We start from the raw sequence: 21,315 nt of genomic DNA on the forward strand, positions 1-21,315 counted from the left end.
GAGTCTGCGCACTGAGTGACAGATGGACAGAGGGAGAGAGGAGGAGGGGGATGGAGGGACTGAGGGGGATGGAGGGACTGAGGGGGATGGAGGGACTGAGGGGGCCGGACACGGACAGGTTGAGGAGGGAGCGGCCGGAGGGGAGGGGACTGAGGATGGGGCGGCTCGCTCGGACAAGGCGCCGCTCAGAGTCTCGGGGAATCTCTTCATTTGCTCTTTCGGCTGCGGAGCCACTTTCTCCAAAAACTGGCGGCTGCTGGCTCACCTGTGCCGGCACACGGGGGAGGTAAGAGCGGCAGGGCCGGCCTCATTGCAACTATCCGGGGCCAGGTTCGCTGACATGGTCTGGGGCCGGGCTCGCTGGCACTGGCAGTAGTGCAAGGTGGTACAGTGGTTAGCTCTGCAGCCTCACAGCACCAGGGACCTGGGTTCGATTCTCGGCTTGGGTCACTGTGCGGAGTCTGCACATTCTCCCCGTATCTGCATGGGTTTCCTCCGGGTGCTCCGGTTTTCTCCCACGCTCCGAAAGACGTGCTGGTTAGGTGCATTGGTCATGCAAAATTCTCCCTCAGTGTACCCGAACAGGTGCCAGAGTGTGGCGACTGGGGGATTTTTCACAGTTACTTCATTGCAGTGTTAATGTAAGCCTACTTGTGACTAAACTTTAGCTGCAATGTTGGGCTCACTGATGTCGGAGAAATTCCCAAGTCTTTTTGTAAAGAAGACGTTGAGACCAGGATGCTTTGTTAGAAACTGTTTATTGCTGTCATGGTGTTTACTTCTCCACTCCCATCTCCCCAGTACTGACTCTCTTCTGAATATAGATATTTGAGTGTAATTAACTAATCACAGAGTGGTGAATGTCTGGAATGCCCTGCCTGGGGAGGTGGTGGGAACAGGTATGATAAAGGCATTTAGGAGGCATCCAGATGAATACATGAATAAAATGGGAATGGAAAGATGTAGACTCCATAAGTGCACACGGTTTTAGTTTAGGCAGGCATCATAATCGGTGCAGGCTTGGAGGGCTGAAAGGCCTATTCCTGTGCTGTACTGTTCTCTGTAATACCCAATATCTGTATTTAATATCCATCAACAGAACCTATTAGATACTAAAAATGGTACTGGCAGGAGTGGCAGCAATAGGCTCATGGGCCTGGCAGGAGCCTTTAGAATTAGCAGGAGCCAAGCTCACTGGTAGTGTCTTTTGTAATGAATGATTTCCACGAAGATAACTTGAAAGACGAATCTTAATATGCTATTTTTTTCCCCAGAAACCATTTTCTTGTGAATCTGAGGGATGTGGGAAAGGTTTCTCGAGAAAAGGTCACCTTGCGAGACACATTCTGACTCACAAAGGAGAAAAGCCATTCAGGTCAGTGTAAACAATGCATTCTTAACATCATTGTAAGCTGTTTTTATATCCTCTTGGCTCTTATGGTAATTACAGAGTTCATTGCTTTTCTAACTTTAGCTTTTATTACTATTAAAATACAAGTTTTACAGAGATGATTGATAGAAATATTTAGTGGTACAACACGAAACTCGGGTTGGCCAGTTCTGCTTAGAATCCCTACAGTGCAGAAGGAGGCCATTTGGTCCATCAAGTCTGCAAAGAGTCTTGAGATTAAATGGTCAGCAATCCATCGACATGCTGCATGGTGTTCTTTAAGATTGTCTCTTGTTGGTCTTGTGAACTGTCACTCTGAACTTGCTGCGATAACTGGTTCTTGCTGACACAAAACCAGCTTCTAAAACTTTTCTGTACTTCGATATTAGTTCAAACTTCAGCACCTGATGTTAATAGCAGCTTCTCACAGATGTTCAAGGCCATATTAACCTCCAAGACAGTCCGCTGAATGACTTTTCAAATGTAGTCGATTTTATCAGGTGTAAAACCTTGAACAGTGCGTTTCAGATGATTAATCCATGTATTTAGTCTTTTTAGTTTCATCTTCAGAACCTTTAATTATTCCCTTTGGCAATATAACAGAAATTAAAGTAAATACTATAATCTGAAATTTCAATTGAATGAAGAATGGAAGATGAACTTTAAATATTATTTGCTGAAATTACATTTATTTGCTGTAAAAGTAATACATTTTAAAGGGGTTGAATTTATACATCTTTATACTCCAGGAGGAATTGCTTAAAACTTTAGTTGGGTGAAGTCATCTTCCACTCCAATTTCATTAGCAAAAGAAGTGGTGATCACTTTAAGCGACTTCCCCACAGAAAAATGGTGTTAGTGAGCGTACAGATTAAACACACACTCTTGTCAAGCACTCTGAGCTAAATGGCAAATACGACAAATGTCCTAATTCGAACTGGATCTTTGAAAAACACAATGTGTCATCCTTTCTGAAGGACACCTTTGTATGAGGGTCATGATTGCACAAGATGGCCATTCAGCCACTCTAGCCTGTTCTACAAGATATTTCTCTTAACTCTCTTTGCCTGTCTTTGCTCTGTATCCTTTGAGAACTTCACCAAACAAAAGTCTATTGATTTTGGTCTTGAAAATTTCAAGTGGTCCAGAATCCACAGCCACTTGGTGGAGGGGATTTCACATTTCTATTGCCCTTTGTTTGCATATGGGGTGGGGGAGAAGTGAGGTGATAACTTATTTTACATTTTAAATGGTCTGGCTCTAATTATAGGCGAGTGTCTCCCATGATCTTGAACCTTATTGAGGCGGCACAGTGGTTAGCACTGCTGCTTCAAAGCACCGGGGACCGGGTCCGATTCCAGGCTTGGGTCACTGTCTGTGTGGAGTTTGCATGTTCTCCCCGTATCTGTGCTCCGGTTTCCTCCCACAGCCTGAAAGACGTGCTGGTTAGGTAAATTGACCCGAACAGGCGCCGGAGTGTGGCGACGAGGGGAATTTCACAGTAATTTCATTGCAGTGTTAATGTAAGCCTTACTTGTGACAACTTAACTTTAACTTTTAACTTTAAACATATTATGATTTTAAACATGCTGATTAGATCAGGCTTCTAAATTCAATAGGATACAAGCCAGGTTACAACCTGTTTTCATAATTTAATGCTTTGCGTGTGGTTATCATTCTGATGAATTTGCACTGTGTTCTCTCCCAGGTCAGTATATCTTACCTAAGGTGTGGTGCCCAAAGCTCATGTCAGCACTCCAAGTGAGATCTGATGGAGGCTTTGTACAATTGAAGCATCACTTTCTAACTTTTCTATTCTAGCCTTCTTGAGATGAAGCTAGCATCCTTTCAGTCTTTTTGATTTTTTTAATTTGTGTGCCAGCTTTTAGTGATTTTTGTCTGCTTGGACATTTAAATCCCTTTGCTTCTCCACAGTTCCTAGTCTGTACCACAAAGAAAATGTTTTGATTTGTCTTGGATTAAAAGTGGATGAAAAGGCACTTCCCAACATTGCACTCCATTTGTCACGGTTTTTCAGGCATTCAGTCTGTCTATGTACCTTTTGAAATTTGTCACCTACACAACTTACTATGCCCTCCCTAACTTTGTGTCATCTGCAAACTTAGATATATGATTTTCTGTTTTGTGTTCTGTAACTCTCCCCAACGTCCCACCATTAACTGAGTAAGTCCTACCCTGGTTCAATCTACCAAAATGCATCACCTCGCATTTGTCTAAATTAAACTCCATATGCCATTCATCAGCCCACTGGCCCAATTGATCAAGATCCCGTTGCAATCGAAGATAACTTTCTTCACTGTCCACTATGCCACCAATCTTGGCGTCATCTGCAAACTTACTAACCATGCCTCCTATATTCCAACATGCCAACTATATATAGTTGTCATGATCTTTGTTTATTTCCCAGTTTTTCAAATTTGTGAACATAGACTGAGATGAATAATTAATTCCTCCATACTGCAAAATTAAGATTGAAACTGGTTTCAGTGATGTTTTGTTCCTAGGTGCATTTACGAAGAGTTTCAATGAATCACATTGTTACAGAGAGGGAAAGAGGAAATCAAATGTCTAAGATTCTATTGCTAGAAAATCATGGCCTGTGGCTCATCAATCTCTCATGGCTGTGGAGACAATTGTTTCATAGAATCCCTACAGTGCAGAAGGAGGCCATTCAGCCTATCGAGCCTGCAACAACAACAATCCCACCCAGGCCCTATTCCTGTAACCTCATGTATTTATTATCCTACTAATCCCCCTGACACTAAAGGGCAATTTAGCATGGCTGATCAACTTAACACACACACACACCTTTGGACTGTGGAAGGAAACCAGAGCACCCGAAGGAAACCCACGCAGACATGGGGAGAATGTGCAAACTCCACACAGACAGTGACCCGAGTCAGGAATCACACCTGGGCCCTGGCACTGTGAGGCAGCAGTGCTAACCACTGTGCCACCGCGCCACCTTTTTCACTTGAAGTTGGGATGTAAGCATATTATTGGAGCAGTGCTTTGAGAAAATGTACACTGAACGGTGGTTAAGAGAAAAGAAAGTTTTGAAAGTCCTTTGAATGTGTGGAGCTCAGTGGAGGGTTTTGGAAGAGATTCCCAAAGTACAGGACCATGATGGCTGAAGTGGAAGGAATGGTGTGCACAGTGAACCAAAGTCAAAGTCAGAATTTGCAAGATCTAAAATAAGGCAGCGAGAGATTGCAAAGGTAGGGTGGACAAGTCTGTAGAGAGAGTTTCATTCCAAGATTTCGAAATAAATGTATTGGGAGATTTGGAGACAAAGTACGATGAACTAAGCGAACAAGATTTATTTTGAGATGAATGAATGAGGTTGTTAATGAAAGCTGAGGCTGTTTTGAGGGTCAAGCCAGGAGCTGATGAAGTACATTGGCTTCTAACCTGTACTGAACAGTGGGTTCTTCAGATATTGCCGAAAAAAATTATCCTTTCTCAATCATGAAAGCATCACAAAATGAATTAACGTCTCAGTTTCTTTTTAGTTTTGTTTGCACTTTGAAGCATTGCCAATGATTGTTTTTTTTACCTTTATGTCTTGCAGGTGTACGGATGAAAGATGCAATACAACTTTCACAACAAAGGACAATTTGAAGAAACATATCTCAAGAAAGCATGACCATGCAGGAAAGCTTTATTTGGTAATTTATCTTCTTTTTTAATTCATGGAATTTATTCATTGGCAAAACCAGCATTTATTGCCCATCCTAAACTGAATAGTTTACGGTGAGCCCACTTCAACTGCTGCAACCCTTGTACTGAAGGTACTCCCACAGTGCTATTAAAGAGGGGTGATTCTGACCCAGCAACTGTGAAGGAACAGTGATAAATTTCCAAAGTCGGGATGGTTGTGTGACTGGAGGAGAACTTGCAGGTTGTATTCTTATCTGCTCACTGCCCTTGGCTTCCTTGCCAGTAGAGATTGCGGGTTTGAGAGTGCCTTCAAAGAAGTCTTACTATAGCGCATCTTGTAGATGGTACACACTGCAGCTGTGGTGGTGAGAGAGCAAGTGTTTAAAGTGGCAGAGGGGGGGCGGTCTGTCCCAGATGCTGTCAGATTTCCAAAGTATTTTAGGAGTTGCACATATCCAGGCAAATTAAGAGTATACTCCATCGTGCTTCTAACTTCATAGAATCCCTACAGTGAAGGAGGAAGCCTTTTGGCCCAACAGGTCTGCACCAAATCTCCAAAAGAGCATCTTATTCAGGCCCATCCCAACCCTGTAACCCCGCGCATTTAGCATGGCCAATACACCTAACCTGCACATCTTTGGACAGTGGGAGGAAACCGGAGCACCTGGAGGAAACACACGGGGAGTACGTGCAGACTCTGCGCAGACAGTAACCCCAGGCTGGAATCGAACCTGGGTCCCTGGCACTGTGAGGTAGCAGTGCGGATCATTGTGCCACCACTGTGTCTTATGAATGGTGCAAGGGTTTGGGGAGCCAAGAGATGAGGCCCATTATTTTTCTAGTCAGTGATGACCACGTATGTTAATGGTTGGTGATTTGGTAACATTGTTGAATTCCTGCCCCACACTGTTCCCTAACCACTGACTCCATCCCTCTTTCTGGTCACTTTCAGAGGCTGAACTCGACTGTTAGCAAGATTGCCCTTTTTGATTGAAATGAGATTCCAGCCACATTTGCTCTACCCACAAGACTGCCTACTTACAGCTTCTAACATTGCACATTTCTGCACTTACCTCAGCTCATCTGCTACTGCTGAAATACAGCTATCCCTGTATCTCTGCACCTAACTATTTCAGTGCACCCCTGGCTCGCCCTTATTTTGCAGCCCACCCTTTACAAACTTGAACTTATCCAAAACTCTGCTACCTGTAACCTAACTTGCACCAAGTCCTATTCACCCATTATGCCTGTATTTGTCAATCTACATTGCCTCCCACTGGGCAACATTCTGATTTTGAAACCCTCCAAAGCTCATCCCCTCTCTATCTTTGTAGTCTGTTCCCCACCCCTCAACCTTCAGATCTCTGCGTTCCTCCAATACTTGCCTCTTGTGTATTCCTGGTTTCATTTGTTCCACCATTGGCAGCCGTTCCTTTAACTGCTGGGCCCAAGACTTTCGATTTCTCTCTCTCTCTCCTCCTTGTAGATGTGTCTTAAAACCTACCTCTGACCAAACGTTTGGCTACCTTTCCTAATATCTGCTTTGTGACTTGGCGCTAAATTTTGTTTTGATATTGTTCCTGTGAACATTTTTGCTTTTATATAATTGCTTTAATATAAAAGAGATCTGTTATTTTTGCTTTGAGCTGTACAGAGGGCTTGTTTTTGATTATTTCAATTTCTAAAGCACAGTAACTATTTTGGTGGCTGAAACCACTGAAAATACAGATCCAACAACCTATGAAAATGGGTCCGTTACCTTGCAAGCAATTCTCAGTGAAACCTGACCCTACAAGCTGGGCAACCAAATACAACTGGCCACTTGCTTCTAGTTAATCTTAGATATTTAATCATTTGTTTTCATACAACATTGCTAACGGTATAAAAATCATAGCTATATTCAAAAAATTGTATTAATCACTACCCTAGGACTATTGCACAATAATCAAACTTCCATATACCCTTCTATGAGCATTAATTTAATAGTGTGAACTGTGTAGCTCTATTATTGGTCTGCTGGCTGAAACTAATAGTTTAATTGAATGCGACAAGATATCCTAAAGTGCTTTATAACCAATTAAATAGCTGTAGATGGTGGGTTAGTTGAGCTGAATTGACAAACTTTGTTATGCTGTTATTTGTTCTCTTAGCAGTTAATCAATTTACAAGCTCTTGCATTAGCTGCAAGTCTTTTTTTTTGAACAGTCTTTTTAAAAAAAACACTAATAAAATTGCATTTATAAAGTGGCAAGATGTCCCAAAGTGCTTTCTGTCTCATTTTGGAGTGTAGTTACTGTTGTAATATTTGGAAACATAACACCAATTTGTATACACAGCCATGAATTAAGTGACCAGATCAACTGATTTAGAGATGTTGGCTGAGGGATAAATCTTGTTCAGGAAGCTTCTGAAACCATTTAAAAGAAAGGACTCCAGTGATGCAGCAGTCCCTTAGCATATTGAAGTGTTAGCCTAGATTGTGTTTGTGCCTCTGGAGTGGAGCTTTAATCCATGATCTTTTGGTTCATGAAAATGCTTACAAATGTCGCTGAAACATCAACCATATTCAGCAACTACTTGTGTGAATTATTAACATTACACCTTTAAAGTGCTGCTTGAGCAGTAACCTCGACAAGATCGAATGTATTGAATATAGCTTGGATCATATTGGTTTGACATGTTAAATTTGATATTTGATACTTGATTATTGACAGATTTTGTATTTTGCCATGTAGTGTGATTTTGAAGGATGTGGTAGATCATTTAAGAAGCACCAGCAACTCAAAGTACATCAGTATGAACACACAAAGGTGCCACCATTCAAGTAGGTATACAACTTTGCTTTAACTACACTTTCTATCATGGGACGATATTAAAATCATTTAATCACATCACATTTCTATTTTTACTAGGTGCAATTATGAGGGCTGTGACAAGGGTTTCTGTCTGCCAAGCAAGTTGAAACGTCATGAAAAGATACATGCAGGTATGTCTTATGTGCCAGCCTCTCTTCAATAGATATTGATGAGGAGAATGGAATAATCAACTATTCCAAATATCCTGTTATACTTGCTGATGTAAAACCTGTTCTTAGGTGAATGAGGTTGACCAGTTGCTGAAGTGTTTCTAACCTGTTGATTACCGTGAATGGCAAGAACTGCTCTGTAGGGTCTGATTCTGTAGGCAGCAATGAGTCAGGAATTTCCTTCACTAGAGCCTTATGGTACAGGTTAAAAATGTGACTCACCAATAGTTCTTTTCTTACTCTACCTACCATCTATCCCTTCAAAAGAAAGTGTGTAGGATTGATGCTCTTTAAAATGCAGGGTCCCCATACCTAAATGGGATTTAAATAAAGATGGATGTGACAGTTATTTGTATGGTTTTGTAGAAAGGTCGTTGAAGTCAGGAAAGGTATTCAGGTCAGTGGTTAGTCAGGTTGGAGGTGAGGTAGTTGGATGATGAGGGATAGTCGGGTCTGATCGGGGGTTTGGGGGCCAGGAGGAATGGTTGGTATAGGTCGTGGATGAGGGTGGGGTTTTGGGGGGGGGGGGGATGGTCAGTGAGTGATTGGGGTGGGGGGGGAGGGGTCAGTTCTGTAGTTAACTCGGAGTTAGATGAGTGTTTTTATGTCTGACGGTTCCTGGATAACTATTCCGGTAAGTTGTCGGAGACTTTTGATGAAAGTTCTAGGGAGCAGGAGAATCGCTCTTCAAAAATTCAAACATACTGGGCAATTCCGTCAAAGATCAGCACATTGGAGATTCCATGGAGTCTTGACACACATCTTGGGTTATATGTTCGGTCTCCGATGAGCCGAAGATCTGGACCATTCTTTTAAATTGAGTCACAGTGCATAAGCAGTTTACTGTAGTTCAAATCCTGATGCGAACTCTTTCTAATACAAAGTTGCAAATTTATTGATTCCAGCCTGGAGGAATGCCGTGTGTGTGACTTGTATTCGAAATGACAAAGAAACTAACAAAATCCAGGAAGTTTCAGTAACAATTGTTTAGGATATGAAAAGTACTATTCATTTAGCATGAGGACCTCACAAATAAGAATAGTTGGTTATAAAGTACAAAAATGGCCAAGAAAGTCAAGTAATAATCCCAATCATAGCAAGCTGCATAAATAAAGTTGATCCATGGTATTTCTAATCAGTTTCTCCCGGAAGGAAGAAAAAAAATCATCTGGAATGATTTACTAGTGAACCACTGTCTAACAAAAATTCAAGGAAAAGACTATTTAAAAGTTATTTACTAGCATACGGTTTACTTAAGATTTGTAATATTTTTATAATTTTCATTTTATGAACTGGGTAGAAGAATGGCTCTTGACTGACTTGCCAACTTGTCTTTTATAAGGTGAGTTTGCTTGATCATTTAAATTTAAAATGAGCTCTCGTACTGCTTTCAAAGATTGAATTGAGATCCTGGGAAAGCAGAGAGTAAGTAAACAACAAATGGGGTTTGCTGCTTAGTTCCCAGGTATGTTACCAAAAACTTAAATTATTGAGAATTAGGACTTGTACATTAGTGCTTTAAAATGCGAGAACTGAAATAATCTCGGTTAAGATTAGAAAATAGTCCAAAAAAGTAGTGGGTTTCCTTTTATTGTACTTTGAAAATTTAACGAGTGTATCAGAAAAAGTCTCAAGTTTTTCAGAACTCTTGCATACCATGATGCTATACTGGCTGGTTAAATACCATTGGTTTGGTTTGTTAAAAATCACATTACCCAACTGGCTGCAGATCTATTGGTTTCTTGACAGATTTGATAAACTAGTGTGTTGAAATGCTGGTAAACAGAAGTATTTAAATGACAAGTACTTCATCAAGAGTCATTTTCTTTGTGCATATAATCACTGCCTTTTATTTGGATTTCATTGTACTTTTATACAGAGGGAAATGTTCTTTAATTTGTTAACATTGATTGTAAATCAAAATCTGTCCCACCACAAAGGCAGTAGCTATTAATGGATATGTTGCATTTGAAAAAAATGCAGCTTTTGATATCAGGCATGCAACCCTTCAGACTTGAGTTGTGTCTTTCTTCTCTTCTGTTCTATTCCCCGATGACAGTTCTGTACAGAAAATAAACAATGGTGAAATTTTAACATACCGTAAATGACATGCCACATTGTTCTGCAGGTTATGCGTGCAAAGTGGAATGCTGCTCATTTATTGGGAAAACATGGACAGAGTTGCTTTGCCACACACAGAAGCAACACCAAGGTAACCACAGGAATGAGAATTAGCTGTAAAGTAATTGAATAGTGTTGCTATATGTGAAACAAAAATGCTTAATTCTGCCTTGTGCTTGACAATGTGCAGTGCATCTACTTGACAATTTTTTAAAAACTGAAATTAAATTGATTCTATGACTAAAACATACTGGAATATCCCCTTGACATTCTTTTTGTTTTAAAAAAAAGTCTAGCCTTGTGGGTTAAACCAGTTGGAATTAATTGTTGATGATTATTTTAAGGAACATGAATGCTTGAAATAGGTTGTTGGAAGTACTTTTTAGATTCAATAACAGTCGTATTAATGTAGATGACAGCAATGTGATCCTGTCATCCAGATTCCAATTTGACTTGTTTTCCATCTAAATCTTATCTCATGTCCACATCTTTGTCAATTCTGGAATCTATACATTTTCCAGTGGAAAATTTTCTTTAGTGTTTTAAGAAAATTGCCCCAGACAACAGTGTCTATTCTATAACATTAAGATACTTGTATTTACCCTTCTGTTTCAGCTGATTAGTATGTGTTTTTACAACATATTGAAGAAAATACATCCATAACCAATGTATTTCTTCTGCTTTATCTTAAGTTGGATCATGTTTGCCCCGAGAAACCCTTAACTCTCCAACAATAATGTTGCGACTTTGGCTTTTCTTAATAGCTCCTGGTTTAAGCAACTGAGCCACATTTACTACTTATTAATACTTTATGTATATCCATTTAATAATTATTCAATTATATTATGCCAACATTTAACCTAAAAGTAACATCTTGAGCTTTGAACCAATTTTAAAAGCTGAGAAGATTATCAAATTATTTTAAGATTCAAGATAAAGAATATCTGCAGCTTTAGAAGTCAAATGTAGAACCGTCACCTGTCCTGATCAAATGCCCTCCTGCAGAAGACTGATTGTGGAATAGTTATAACATTTGTTAAACTGTTAATTTTTTGTACTTGGTAGATTTCATTTTGTTCATTAGAGTAGTGATTCAGAGGGTTATTTACAGAAAATGTGAGAAGGGCTTCAAAGTGGTAGTTTAAAATTTGTATTAAATTTGATTGGAATATAATTTTATTACTAATTTTTGAATTTTATCTAGAAGACTTTGTTTGCAACCAGTGCAATAGGAAATTCAAACGCAAAGCATTTTTAGAGGCACACCTTAAAACTCATGCTCAAGAAAGGGAAGTCTTCCGATGTCCCAGAAAGGACTGTAAGAGAACTTACACAACCGCATTTAATCTGCATAGCCATCTTCTGTCGTATCACGAGGAACAACGAAATTTTGTTTGTGAACACCCTGGCTGTGGGAAAAGGTTTTCCATGAAAGTAAGCTTTATTTTGCTTCAAACTATAAAAATTAAGTTAGTAAGAAGTCTTCTAGTCAAAACCTACTGAACATAATTCCACATCGCCTACCTTTCTTTAGCACGTTGTTATATTGGCACATTGTTATATTTTTTAAATTTATGAATTTTGGAGATCCATTTTCCAACTTCTGCAGAATGTAGTATACAAGTAATGTAGAGAGCTTGTTTGGGATAGATTTATAGCTGAATACATTGTGCATGGACAATTATTCTTTTGAAAATGTAGACAAGGTGTACTTAAAAAGATTATAAGATGCTTAAAATTTTACCATTCATTTGTGTTGTAGCAAAGTTTGGAGCGTCACTCCGTTGTTCATGATCCTACAAAACAGAAATTGAAGGTATCTCATGAAATAAGTTTTGTTTTTTGTGTGTTTAATGTGAATATATTATATAGAACATAGAACAGTACAGCACAGAACAGGCCCTTCGGCCCACGACGTTGTGCCGACCTTCATCTGAAACCAAGATCAAGCTATCCCACTCCCTACCATCCTGGTGTGCTCCATGTGCCTATCCAATAACCGCTTAAATGATCCTAAAGTGTCTGACTCCACTATCACTGCAGGCAGTCCATTCCACACCCCAACCACTCTCTGCGTGAAGAACCTACCTCTGATATCCTTCCTATATCTCCCACCACGAACCCTATAGTTATGCCCCCTTGTAATAGCTCCATCCACCCGAGGAAATAGTCTTTGAACGTTCACTCGATCTATCCCCTTCATCATTTTATAAACCTCTATTAAGTCTCCCCTCAATCTCCTCCGCTCCAGAGAGAACAGCCCCAGCTCCCTCAACCTTTCCTCATAAGACCGACACTCCAAACCAGGCAGCATCCTGGTAAATCTCCTCTGCACTCTTTCCAGCGCTTCCACATCCTTCTTATAGTGAGGTGACCAGAACTGCACGCAATATTCCAAATGCGGTCTCACCAAGGTCCTGTACAGTTGCAGCATAACCCCACGGCTCTTAAACTCCAACCCCCTGTTAATAAAAGCTAACACACTATATGCCTTCTTCACAGCTCTATCCACTTGAGTGGCAACCTTTAGAGATCTGTGGATATGGACCCCAAGATCTCTCTGTTCCTCCACAGACTTCAGAACCCTACCTTTGACCCTGTAATCCACATTTAAATTTGTCCTACCAAAATGAATCACCTCACATTTATCAGGGTTAAACTCCATTTGCCATTTTTCAGCCCAGCTTTGCATCCTATCTATGTCTCTTTGCAGCCTACAGCACCCCTCCACCTCATCCACTACTCCACCAATCTTGGTGTCATCAGCAAATTTACTGATCCACCCTTCAGCCCCCTCCTCTAAGTCATTAATAAAAATCACAAAGAGCAGAGGACCAAGCACCGATCCCTGCGGCACTCCGCTAGCAACCTGCCTCCAGTCCGAAAATTTTCCATCCACCACCACCCTCTGTCTTCGATCAGATAGCCAGTTACCTATCCAATCGGCCAACTTTCCCTCTATCCCACACCTCCTTACTTTGATCATAAGCCGACCATGGGGGACCTTATCAAACGCCTTACTAAAATCCATGTATATGACATCAACCGCCCTACCTTCATCAACACACCTAGTTACCTCCTCAAAAAATTCTATCAAATTTGTGAGGCACGATTTGCCCTTCACAAATCCGTGCTGACTATCCCGGATTAATCCGCATCTTTCTAAATGCCAAAAAATAACTGACAAGCACTACAGGAACTAAGCTGCTGCGGGTATACGTTCTTGGCTCAAGGACAACTAATTTTACTGAGTGTAATTAGTTTTTTAAATTTCAATATCTATCATATTTAAAAGGGAATTTTACAAAATTCTCTAATCTTGGCACAATCAGATACTTGGCAATGCTTTTTTTTCATGGCTAGCTATTCAAAACCAAAGCTAAATCTGGAAATGTACAGCAGATACAACAGCAATGGAATAGGGAAGACCGGTTAACACAGTTATATCACACCTTGGCATGGCTCCTGCTCTGCCCAAGACCGCAAGAAACTATAAAGGGTCGTGAATGTCGCCTAATCCATCATGCAAACCAGCCTCCCATTCATTGACTCTGTCCACTTCCCACTGCCTCAGAAAAGCAGCCAGCATAATTAAGGACCCTACCCACTTCTGTCAAGAAAAAGATACAAAAGTCTGAGGTCACATACCAACCGACTCGAACAGCTTCTTCCCTGCTTCCATCAGACTTTTCAATGGACCTATCTCGAACTAAGTTGATCTTTCCCTACACCCTAGCTATGAGTGAAGGGCAAGGCTGGCAGAAGTAGGGAACCCTGGATGACTCGGGATATTGAGGCCTGGTCAAGAAGAAGAAAGAGGCACATGACATGCATAGGCAGCTGGGATCAAGTGAATCCCTTGAGTATAGGGTGTGTAGGAGGAGAGTTGAGAGAAATCAGGAGGGCAAAAAGGGGACACGAGATTGTTTTGGCAGATAAGACAAAGGAGAATCCAAAGAGCTTCTACAAACACATAAAGGGCAAAAGAGTAACTGGGGAGAGAGTAGGGCCTCTTAAGGATCAACATGGTCATCTATATGCGGATCCACAAGAGATGGGTGAGATCCTAAATTAATATTTCTCATCAGTATTTACTGTTGAGAAAAGCATGGATGTTAGGGAACTTGGGGAAATAAATAGTGATGTCTTGAGGAGTGTACGTATTACAGAGAACGAGGTGCTGGAAGTCTTAAAGTGCATCAAGGTGGATAAATCCCTGGGACTTGAAGTGTATCCCAGGACATTGTGGGAGGCTAGGGAGGAAATTGCAGGTCCCCTAGCCGAGATATTTGAATCATCGATTGTCACGGGTGAGGTGCCTGAAGATTGGAGAGTGGCAAATGTTGTGCCTTTGTTTAAAAAGGGCTGCAGGGAAAAGCCTGGGAACTACAGGCCAGTGAGCCTCACATCTGTGGTAGGTAAATTGTTGGAAGGTATTTTGAGAGACAGGATCTACAGGCATTTAGAGATGCAAGGACTGATTAGGGACAGTCAGCATAGCTTTGTGAGTGGAAAATCATGTCTCTCAAATTTGATTGAGTTTTTTGAAGGGGTAGCCAAGAAGGTAGATGAGGGCAGTGCAGTTGATGTTGTCTACATGGACTTTAGCAAGGCCTGTGACAAGGTACCGCATGGTAGGTTGTTGCATAAGGTTAAATCTCTCGGGATCCAGGGTGAGGTATCTAAATGGATAAAAATTGGCTTCTTGACAGAAGCCAGAGGGTGGTTGTAGAGAGTTGTTTTTCAAACCTGGAGGCCTGTGACCAGTGGTGTGTCTCGGGGATCAGAGCTGGGTCCACTTATTTGTCATTTATATTGATGATTTGAATGAGAATATAGGGGGCATGGTTAGTAAGTTTGCAGATGACACCAAGATTGGTGGCATAGTGGACAGTGAAGAAAGTTATCTCTGATTGCAATGGGAATCCGCAGATGGAGTTTAATTTAGACAAATGCGAGGTGATGCATTTTGGTAGATTGAACCAGGGCAGGACTTACTCAGTTAATGGTAGGGCATTGGGGAGAGTTACAGAACAGAGATCTAGGTGTACATGTTCATAGCTCCTTGAAAGTGGAGTCACAGGTGGACAGAGTGGTGAAGAAGGCATTCGGTATGCTTGGTTTCATTGGTCAGAACATTGAATACAGGAGTTGGGATGTCTTGTTGAAGTTGTACAAGACATTGGTAAGGCCACACTTGGAATACTGTGTGCAGTTCTGGTCACCCTATTATAGCAAGGATATTATTAAACTAGAAAGAGTGCAAAACGATTTACTAGGACGCTACTGGGACTTGATGGTTTGAGTTATAAGGAGAGGCTGGATAGACTGGGACTTTTTTCTCTGGAGCGCAGGAGGCTGAGGAGTGATCTTATAGAGGTCCATAAAATAATGAGGGGCATAGATAAGGTAGAAAGTCAATATCTTTTCCCAAAGGTACGGGAGTCTAAAACTAGAGGGCATAGGTTTAAGGTGAGAGGGGAAAGATACAAAAGTGTCCATAGGGGCAATTATTTCACTGAGGGGGTGAGTGTCTGGAACAAGCTGCCAGAGGTAGTAGTAGAGGCGGATACAATTTTGTCTTTTTAAAAGCATTGAGATAGTTACATGGATAAGATGGGTATGGAGGGATACCAAATGCAGACAATTGGGATTAGCTCAGGGGTTTTAAAAAAAGGGCAGCATGGACAAGTTGGGCCGAAGGGCCTGTTTCCATGCTGTAAACCTCTGACTCTATGACTGTAACACATTCTGCACTCGCCTTCTCTATGAACTGTATGCTTTGTCTGAACAGCATGCAAGAAACAATACTTTTCACTGTATACTAATGCATGCAACAATAAATCAAATGAAATCAACATTAAGTGTACAGATTGTGCCACATCTATGGAGAGAAAAACAGAATTAACGTTGAATGTGAAAAGTAATTAACCAGTAGTGCAAACTTTTGTTTCTCTCTCCACAGATGTAGCATGAGCTACATAACGCTTTCCACATCTTCTGTTACTATTTCAGATTTCCAGCATCTCTGCTGTTTACTTTTAATGTTTTAAATTATGTCCTTCTTCAAAATAGTTAAAGGAACATAGGAAATAGGAGTAGGAATAAACCATTTTTCCCCTTGCGCCTGCTTGGCCATCCAGCTAGATCATAATTGATCTCCTACCTCAGTGTCATTTTCCCTTGATGTCTTTACTATGTAGAAATCTATTGTACTGACTCAACATATTTTTTCAGATTGTATTCCATCTGCCATATTCTTAGCCACTCAGACTGTCTAAATCTCATTTAAATCTCTTTGTATCCTCCTCACAACTTGCATTCCCACCTAGTTTTGGGTCATGAGTAAAACTTAGAAATATTACATTTGGTTCCATATACAAACCATTGATATAGACTGACTAGCTGGATCAACCACTGATCCTTGCAGTACCCACTAGTCACAGCCTGCTAACCTGAAAATGATTTGATTATTCCTGCTGTGTTTTCAAAGGTTAACCAATTTTCCATCCATGCCAGTATATTAGTCCCATTCCCATGCACTCTAATTTTGTTGACTAAACTCTTGTGTGGAACCTTATTAAAAGCCTTCTGGAAATCCAAATACACAACAATCGCTCATTTCCCCCTTATCTATTCTACTAGTAGGATTCTCAAAAATTCCAGCTGGTTTGTGAAACCTGACTTCCTTTCCATAAATCCATGTTGACTCTGCCCAATACTGTTATTATCTGTAACAAAAACAGAAAATACTGGCAAATCTCAGCAGGTCTGACAGCATCTGTGGAGAGAGAATAGAGCCAACATTGAGTCTGGATGACCTTTCGTCAGAGCTGAGACTCAAAACGTTGGCTCTATTCTCCCTCCTCAGATGCTGTCAGACCTGCTGAGATTTTCCAGCATTTTCTGTTTTTGTTTCAGATTACAGCATCCGCAGTATTTTGCATTTATGTTGTTATCTATGCCCATTTATCGCATCCTTTTAAAATAGATTCTGGTATTTTCCTAGCCTAAGAAGTCTGAAGTTCCCTGTTTTCTCTCTCTCCCTCCTTTGTTGCATTTGCTACTTTATAATCTACGGGAATCATTCCAGAACTTTTGAAATGTGACCACCAACACATTCACCAACTCTGAAGCCACCTTTTTCAATACTTTGGGATGTAGATCATCAGGACCTGGGGATCTATTAACTTTCAGTCCCTTTAATTTTCCCTCGACATACTTTTAGTAATCTTTCTTGTACTATTAATAACTCCTGCTAGTTACTATTTTTTTCAGTTCCTCATTCCTGCTAGTCATTTGGTTCCTTAGTATTTGTCCGTTTTTAAAAAATATCTTCCTCCGTGAAGACAGACACAAGGTATTTGTTAGTTGTGTTATTCCCCATTATCAACTCTTGACTTCACTTGTAGTAGGCTCACATTTGTCTTTGCACATCCATTTTTGTTTCTTACTAGTTCTCCTAATTTATTTTTCTTAATTTCATGATTGTCCTTTGTTGATTTCCAATATTAATCCTCATGTTTACCTTTTTAGCAACTTTAAAGCCTCTTCCTTTGAACTAATACAATTGTGTTTTGGAAACTGCTCCCTGCTTGGGGGGGGAAAAGAATGCCAAGCCCAAAAGTTCAGAAAGATAAATGAAATAGCAGAGATACAAAAAGTGTACAACTGGTAAAATAATCTTGGAGCTGCAAAATTATATATACTGTTTTGGGGATTTCGATTATCATGAAATAAGATTTATTTTTAACATGACTTGTCCTTTCTTTTTGTATGTGACCCACAGGGCTCTTGTAAGTACTAGTGTGTCTGGTAAAAAAGCTTTTAGTTCTGATGAATGAACATACAAATTTAAAGCAGGAATAGGCCATTCGGCCCCTATTTTTAAACTGTGTCCCTTAGTTCCAGTCTCCCATAAAGGGGAAACGTCCACCCTTGTCAGGTCATGTTATTAATTATAATTTTGTTATACATGTCGCATCTTGTTTCCGACAGGAAAAACGACCTCGTCCTAAGCGTAGTGTTGCGTCTCATCTTGCTGGATATATCCCTTCCAAGAAACAACCAGCTGCTGTCTCGAGTACTTTAACTGAAATGTTTGAAAAGACCACAATGTCTTTATTGGAGAAAAAATCTGAGCTGACTGAACCAGTGGTAGCCAATTAATGTCAATTATCATATTAAGGCAACTGAAATCTTGAACTGTGAAGGAGTGTTACATTGCTATGAGGTATGTTTAAATTCTTCATTAACTTGCCTCAGCGTAGAGAGATTTTGTACAGGCTTCCATGGATACGTCAGTTTTTCCAATTTCATAGCCCACTATTTATTATTTGAGCTTGTAAGAAGTTCAAATCTATCTAATTTTTATTTCCTACTATTAGGAAGTAATATGGGGCAGCTTGGTGTACATTGTCTATTTTTATACAAAATACTATAGTTTTGTTCAGCCAAAAAGTTTGTAAATTTATTAATTGTTTCCTGACCATATTGCTGTCACTTATCCAAGTGACCTTAATGTGAGAACCAGTCTGATCCTTATTCTGTCAGCTACACAAATCAACTTTCTTTATTGATCATGGATCTGCCATGTAATGTCTCAACAATGTAACTTCTGTTAAATAAAAGATGCTTTGTTCACAAAGTTCAATAACACCTTTCGACTTCTGCTTCAGCTTCTCACCTTTTGTTTGTACGCTCTCAGTTCTTTTTCAGACATATGACGTAGAATGCACATAGCTGCTTTCCCTTCTTTAATGACCTTCGGCTTAGACACGTAGGTAGCTTTGTCAGGCATGGACTGAACTATCTCTTCCAGTAGTATTTCCTTAGATAAGAGAGCAATAGATTAGAAGTAAACTGTTCTCCGTATTGGTACCTGGTTATTTAAATAAAAGTGTAAGTTAGTATTCTGCCCAAGTATAATTGTACCACAAACAGAAAACATTGAAAATACTGGTTACAATAAGATCTGATAAAGATCCATGTAAAATGTAATTAAATAAGCCCCTCTCTCATTTATTCAGCGGAATCTGGCCCTTCATCTATATTTAGAATTACACTGCAAAAACAGCCATAACTAGATCTTGGGGTTCATATCCACAGATCTCTAAAGGTTGCCACTCGAGTGGATAGAGCTGTGAAGAAGGCCTATAGTGTGTTAGCTTTTATTAACAGGGGGTTGGAGTTTAAGAGCCGTGGGGTTATGCTGCAACTATACAGGACCTTGGTGAGACCACATTTGGAATATTGTGTGCAGTTCTGGTCACCTCACTATAAGAAGGATGTGGAAGCGCTGGAAAGAGTGCAGAGGAGATTTACCAGGATGCTGCCTGGTTTGGAGGGTAGGTCATATGAGGAAAGGTTGAGGGAGCTAGGGCTGTTCTCTCTGGAGCGGAGGAGGCTGAGGGGAGACTTAATAGAGGTTTATAAAATGATGAAGGGGATAGATAGAGTGAACGTTCAAAGACTATTTCCTCGGGTGGATGGAGCTATTACAAGGGGACATAACTATAGGGTTCGTGGTGGGAGATACAGGAAGGATATCAGAGGTAGGTTCTTTACGCAGAGAGTGGTTGGGGTGTGGAATGGACTGCCTGCAGTGATAGTGGAGTCAGACACTTTAGGAACATTTAAGCGGTTATTGGATAGGCACATGGAGCACACCAGGATGATAGGGAGTGGGATAGCTTGATCTTGGTTTCAGATAAAGCTCGGCACAACATCGTGGGCCGAAGGGCCTGTTCTGTGCTGTACTGTTCTATGTTCTATGTTCTAACTAGTGGTAGAATGTTAATTCAAGAGTTGGCAATTCTGTTTTCCAGAAAGTCATCAGCTATGATAGAATAACAAACCAAGGAGGAAAGCTCAAATAAGCCATATGTTACACAATCACTATTTGGAATGGGTTTTTTTTTTGTTAGGATGGTTTCGGACCTGTGCAATGCAGTTGGTGTAATGAAGATTGTAGTTTCAATGCATCCTAAAATTGGGCTTTCTGATTTGGGTCATATCAAAGCAAACTAATTATCAATGACAGCTAAGTCAATCCTGAAAGATTCTGCTCATGTAAGTGATTATTGACCACATTGGGATCAGTCAAGCCTATTTCAACAAGCTACCATATCCTCAGCAGGAACAAGTTTGGAGTTTTGCATCAAAAAGCCACATTTGGGGGAGGTGTAATTTACTAATTGTGAAAAATAATCCCTGCAGGAGAACAGCTAGGAAGGGGTTACCTGTTTGTATTCTCCAAATAATAAAAAAAAAATCAGTCCTTTCATTCCTTCACATTAAACAGATAATCTTAGTGGAAAGTTGACTTGTCTTGTGTTGCATTTGTGATCAAATCAAACATTTGACTTCTTCAAAAAAGGAATTTCCTCAAGTTACCTCATAAGCCAAGTTATCTTGTCAACCACATGTGAAACCTTAAGAGAAATAAGCAGCTGATTGGGAAAACCACTGAAGCAATTCCCAATGAACCAGTTCAAATCACAGCTGCAATTTTGAGTTTGTTTCAATATTGAGATGCCTGAATTCAACTACACTTCACAAAAGAAAGCAGGAATAACCCCCTCACTAGTTAGGCACCAACACAAATTCTGTAGTCTGCTACGTTGGTGTAGTCACCATAGCTCTCCAAAGCCCTTGTAATTTCACCTATAGTTCAGCAATGATGGTTGGTATAATATGCTCGAATATTACTGTAGTATTTGAATTTAAAGGGTAATAACAGAGCACCTTTATGGTAATAAAACTTCCCAGGGTTTTCATAGGAACATGAAACAAAATATGACACTGAGCCTTATAAGGAGATATTGGGCAGAATTTAATCAAACCACTTGCAGCTGGGCCCACTTAAATCACAGGGGAGCCTCTTGGCAGTGGCAGCTAACTCTCCCCTGATTAAAAGGGAGGGTGTAAGTGACTGACACAGAATTCCTGGCCACCACTGGCAAGATGTTAATTGGATGGTATCCATTATCCTTCAACCCGCTGCAATTAAGTGTTGGTTGACAGATGAAATAGGAGTTGCGAAGCCTCCCAGTGGTGATCCCTCAGTATCAGACGTTGTGTGTCTGATTGAGGGACT

At 40.4% G+C, this 21,315-nt stretch overlaps 2 protein-coding genes across 8 annotated transcripts in view; one reads left to right on the forward strand and one right to left on the reverse strand.

Moving 5' to 3' along the window:
* Positions 1-18,901, forward strand: gtf3ab (general transcription factor IIIA, b). Of its 2 annotated transcripts, none has more exons than XM_078222185.1 (9): positions 1-286; positions 1,275-1,375; positions 4,983-5,079; positions 7,807-7,895; positions 7,984-8,057; positions 10,225-10,308; positions 11,425-11,651; positions 11,980-12,033; positions 18,216-18,882. In XM_078222185.1, exons 1-9 carry the CDS (start codon positions 23-25, stop codon positions 18,384-18,386), a joined length of 1,161 nt encoding a protein of 386 aa, XP_078078311.1. In that variant the 5' UTR covers positions 1-22; the 3' UTR covers positions 18,387-18,882. The 2 variants fall into 2 exon arrangements, with proteins under 2 accessions (XP_078078311.1, XP_078078310.1); XM_078222184.1 differs by having other exon boundaries at positions 11-286; positions 11,422-11,651; positions 18,216-18,901.
* mtif3 (mitochondrial translational initiation factor 3) overlaps positions 8,970-21,315 on the reverse strand; it is a 22,563-nt gene continuing 10,217 nt past the window's right edge. For 3 of the 6 annotated variants that reach the window (XM_078222188.1, XM_078222190.1, XM_078222193.1), the window contains exons 4-6: positions 18,904-19,047; positions 11,962-12,013; positions 9,926-10,157 (exon numbers count right to left, since the gene is read on the reverse strand). In XM_078222188.1, coding sequence (XP_078078314.1) covers positions 10,105-10,157; positions 11,962-12,013; positions 18,904-19,047 — 249 coding nt within the window. In that variant the 3' untranslated portion in view covers positions 9,926-10,104. Of the gene's footprint in view, positions 10,158-11,961; positions 12,014-18,903; positions 19,048-21,315 lie in introns of all 6 variants that reach the window. The other 3 variants (XM_078222191.1, XM_078222192.1, XM_078222189.1) reach the window with 3 other exon arrangements.

Source organism: Mustelus asterias, chromosome 10, assembly GCF_964213995.1.
Source record: "Mustelus asterias chromosome 10, sMusAst1.hap1.1, whole genome shotgun sequence".
NCBI lineage: Eukaryota > Metazoa > Chordata > Chondrichthyes > Carcharhiniformes > Triakidae > Mustelus > Mustelus asterias.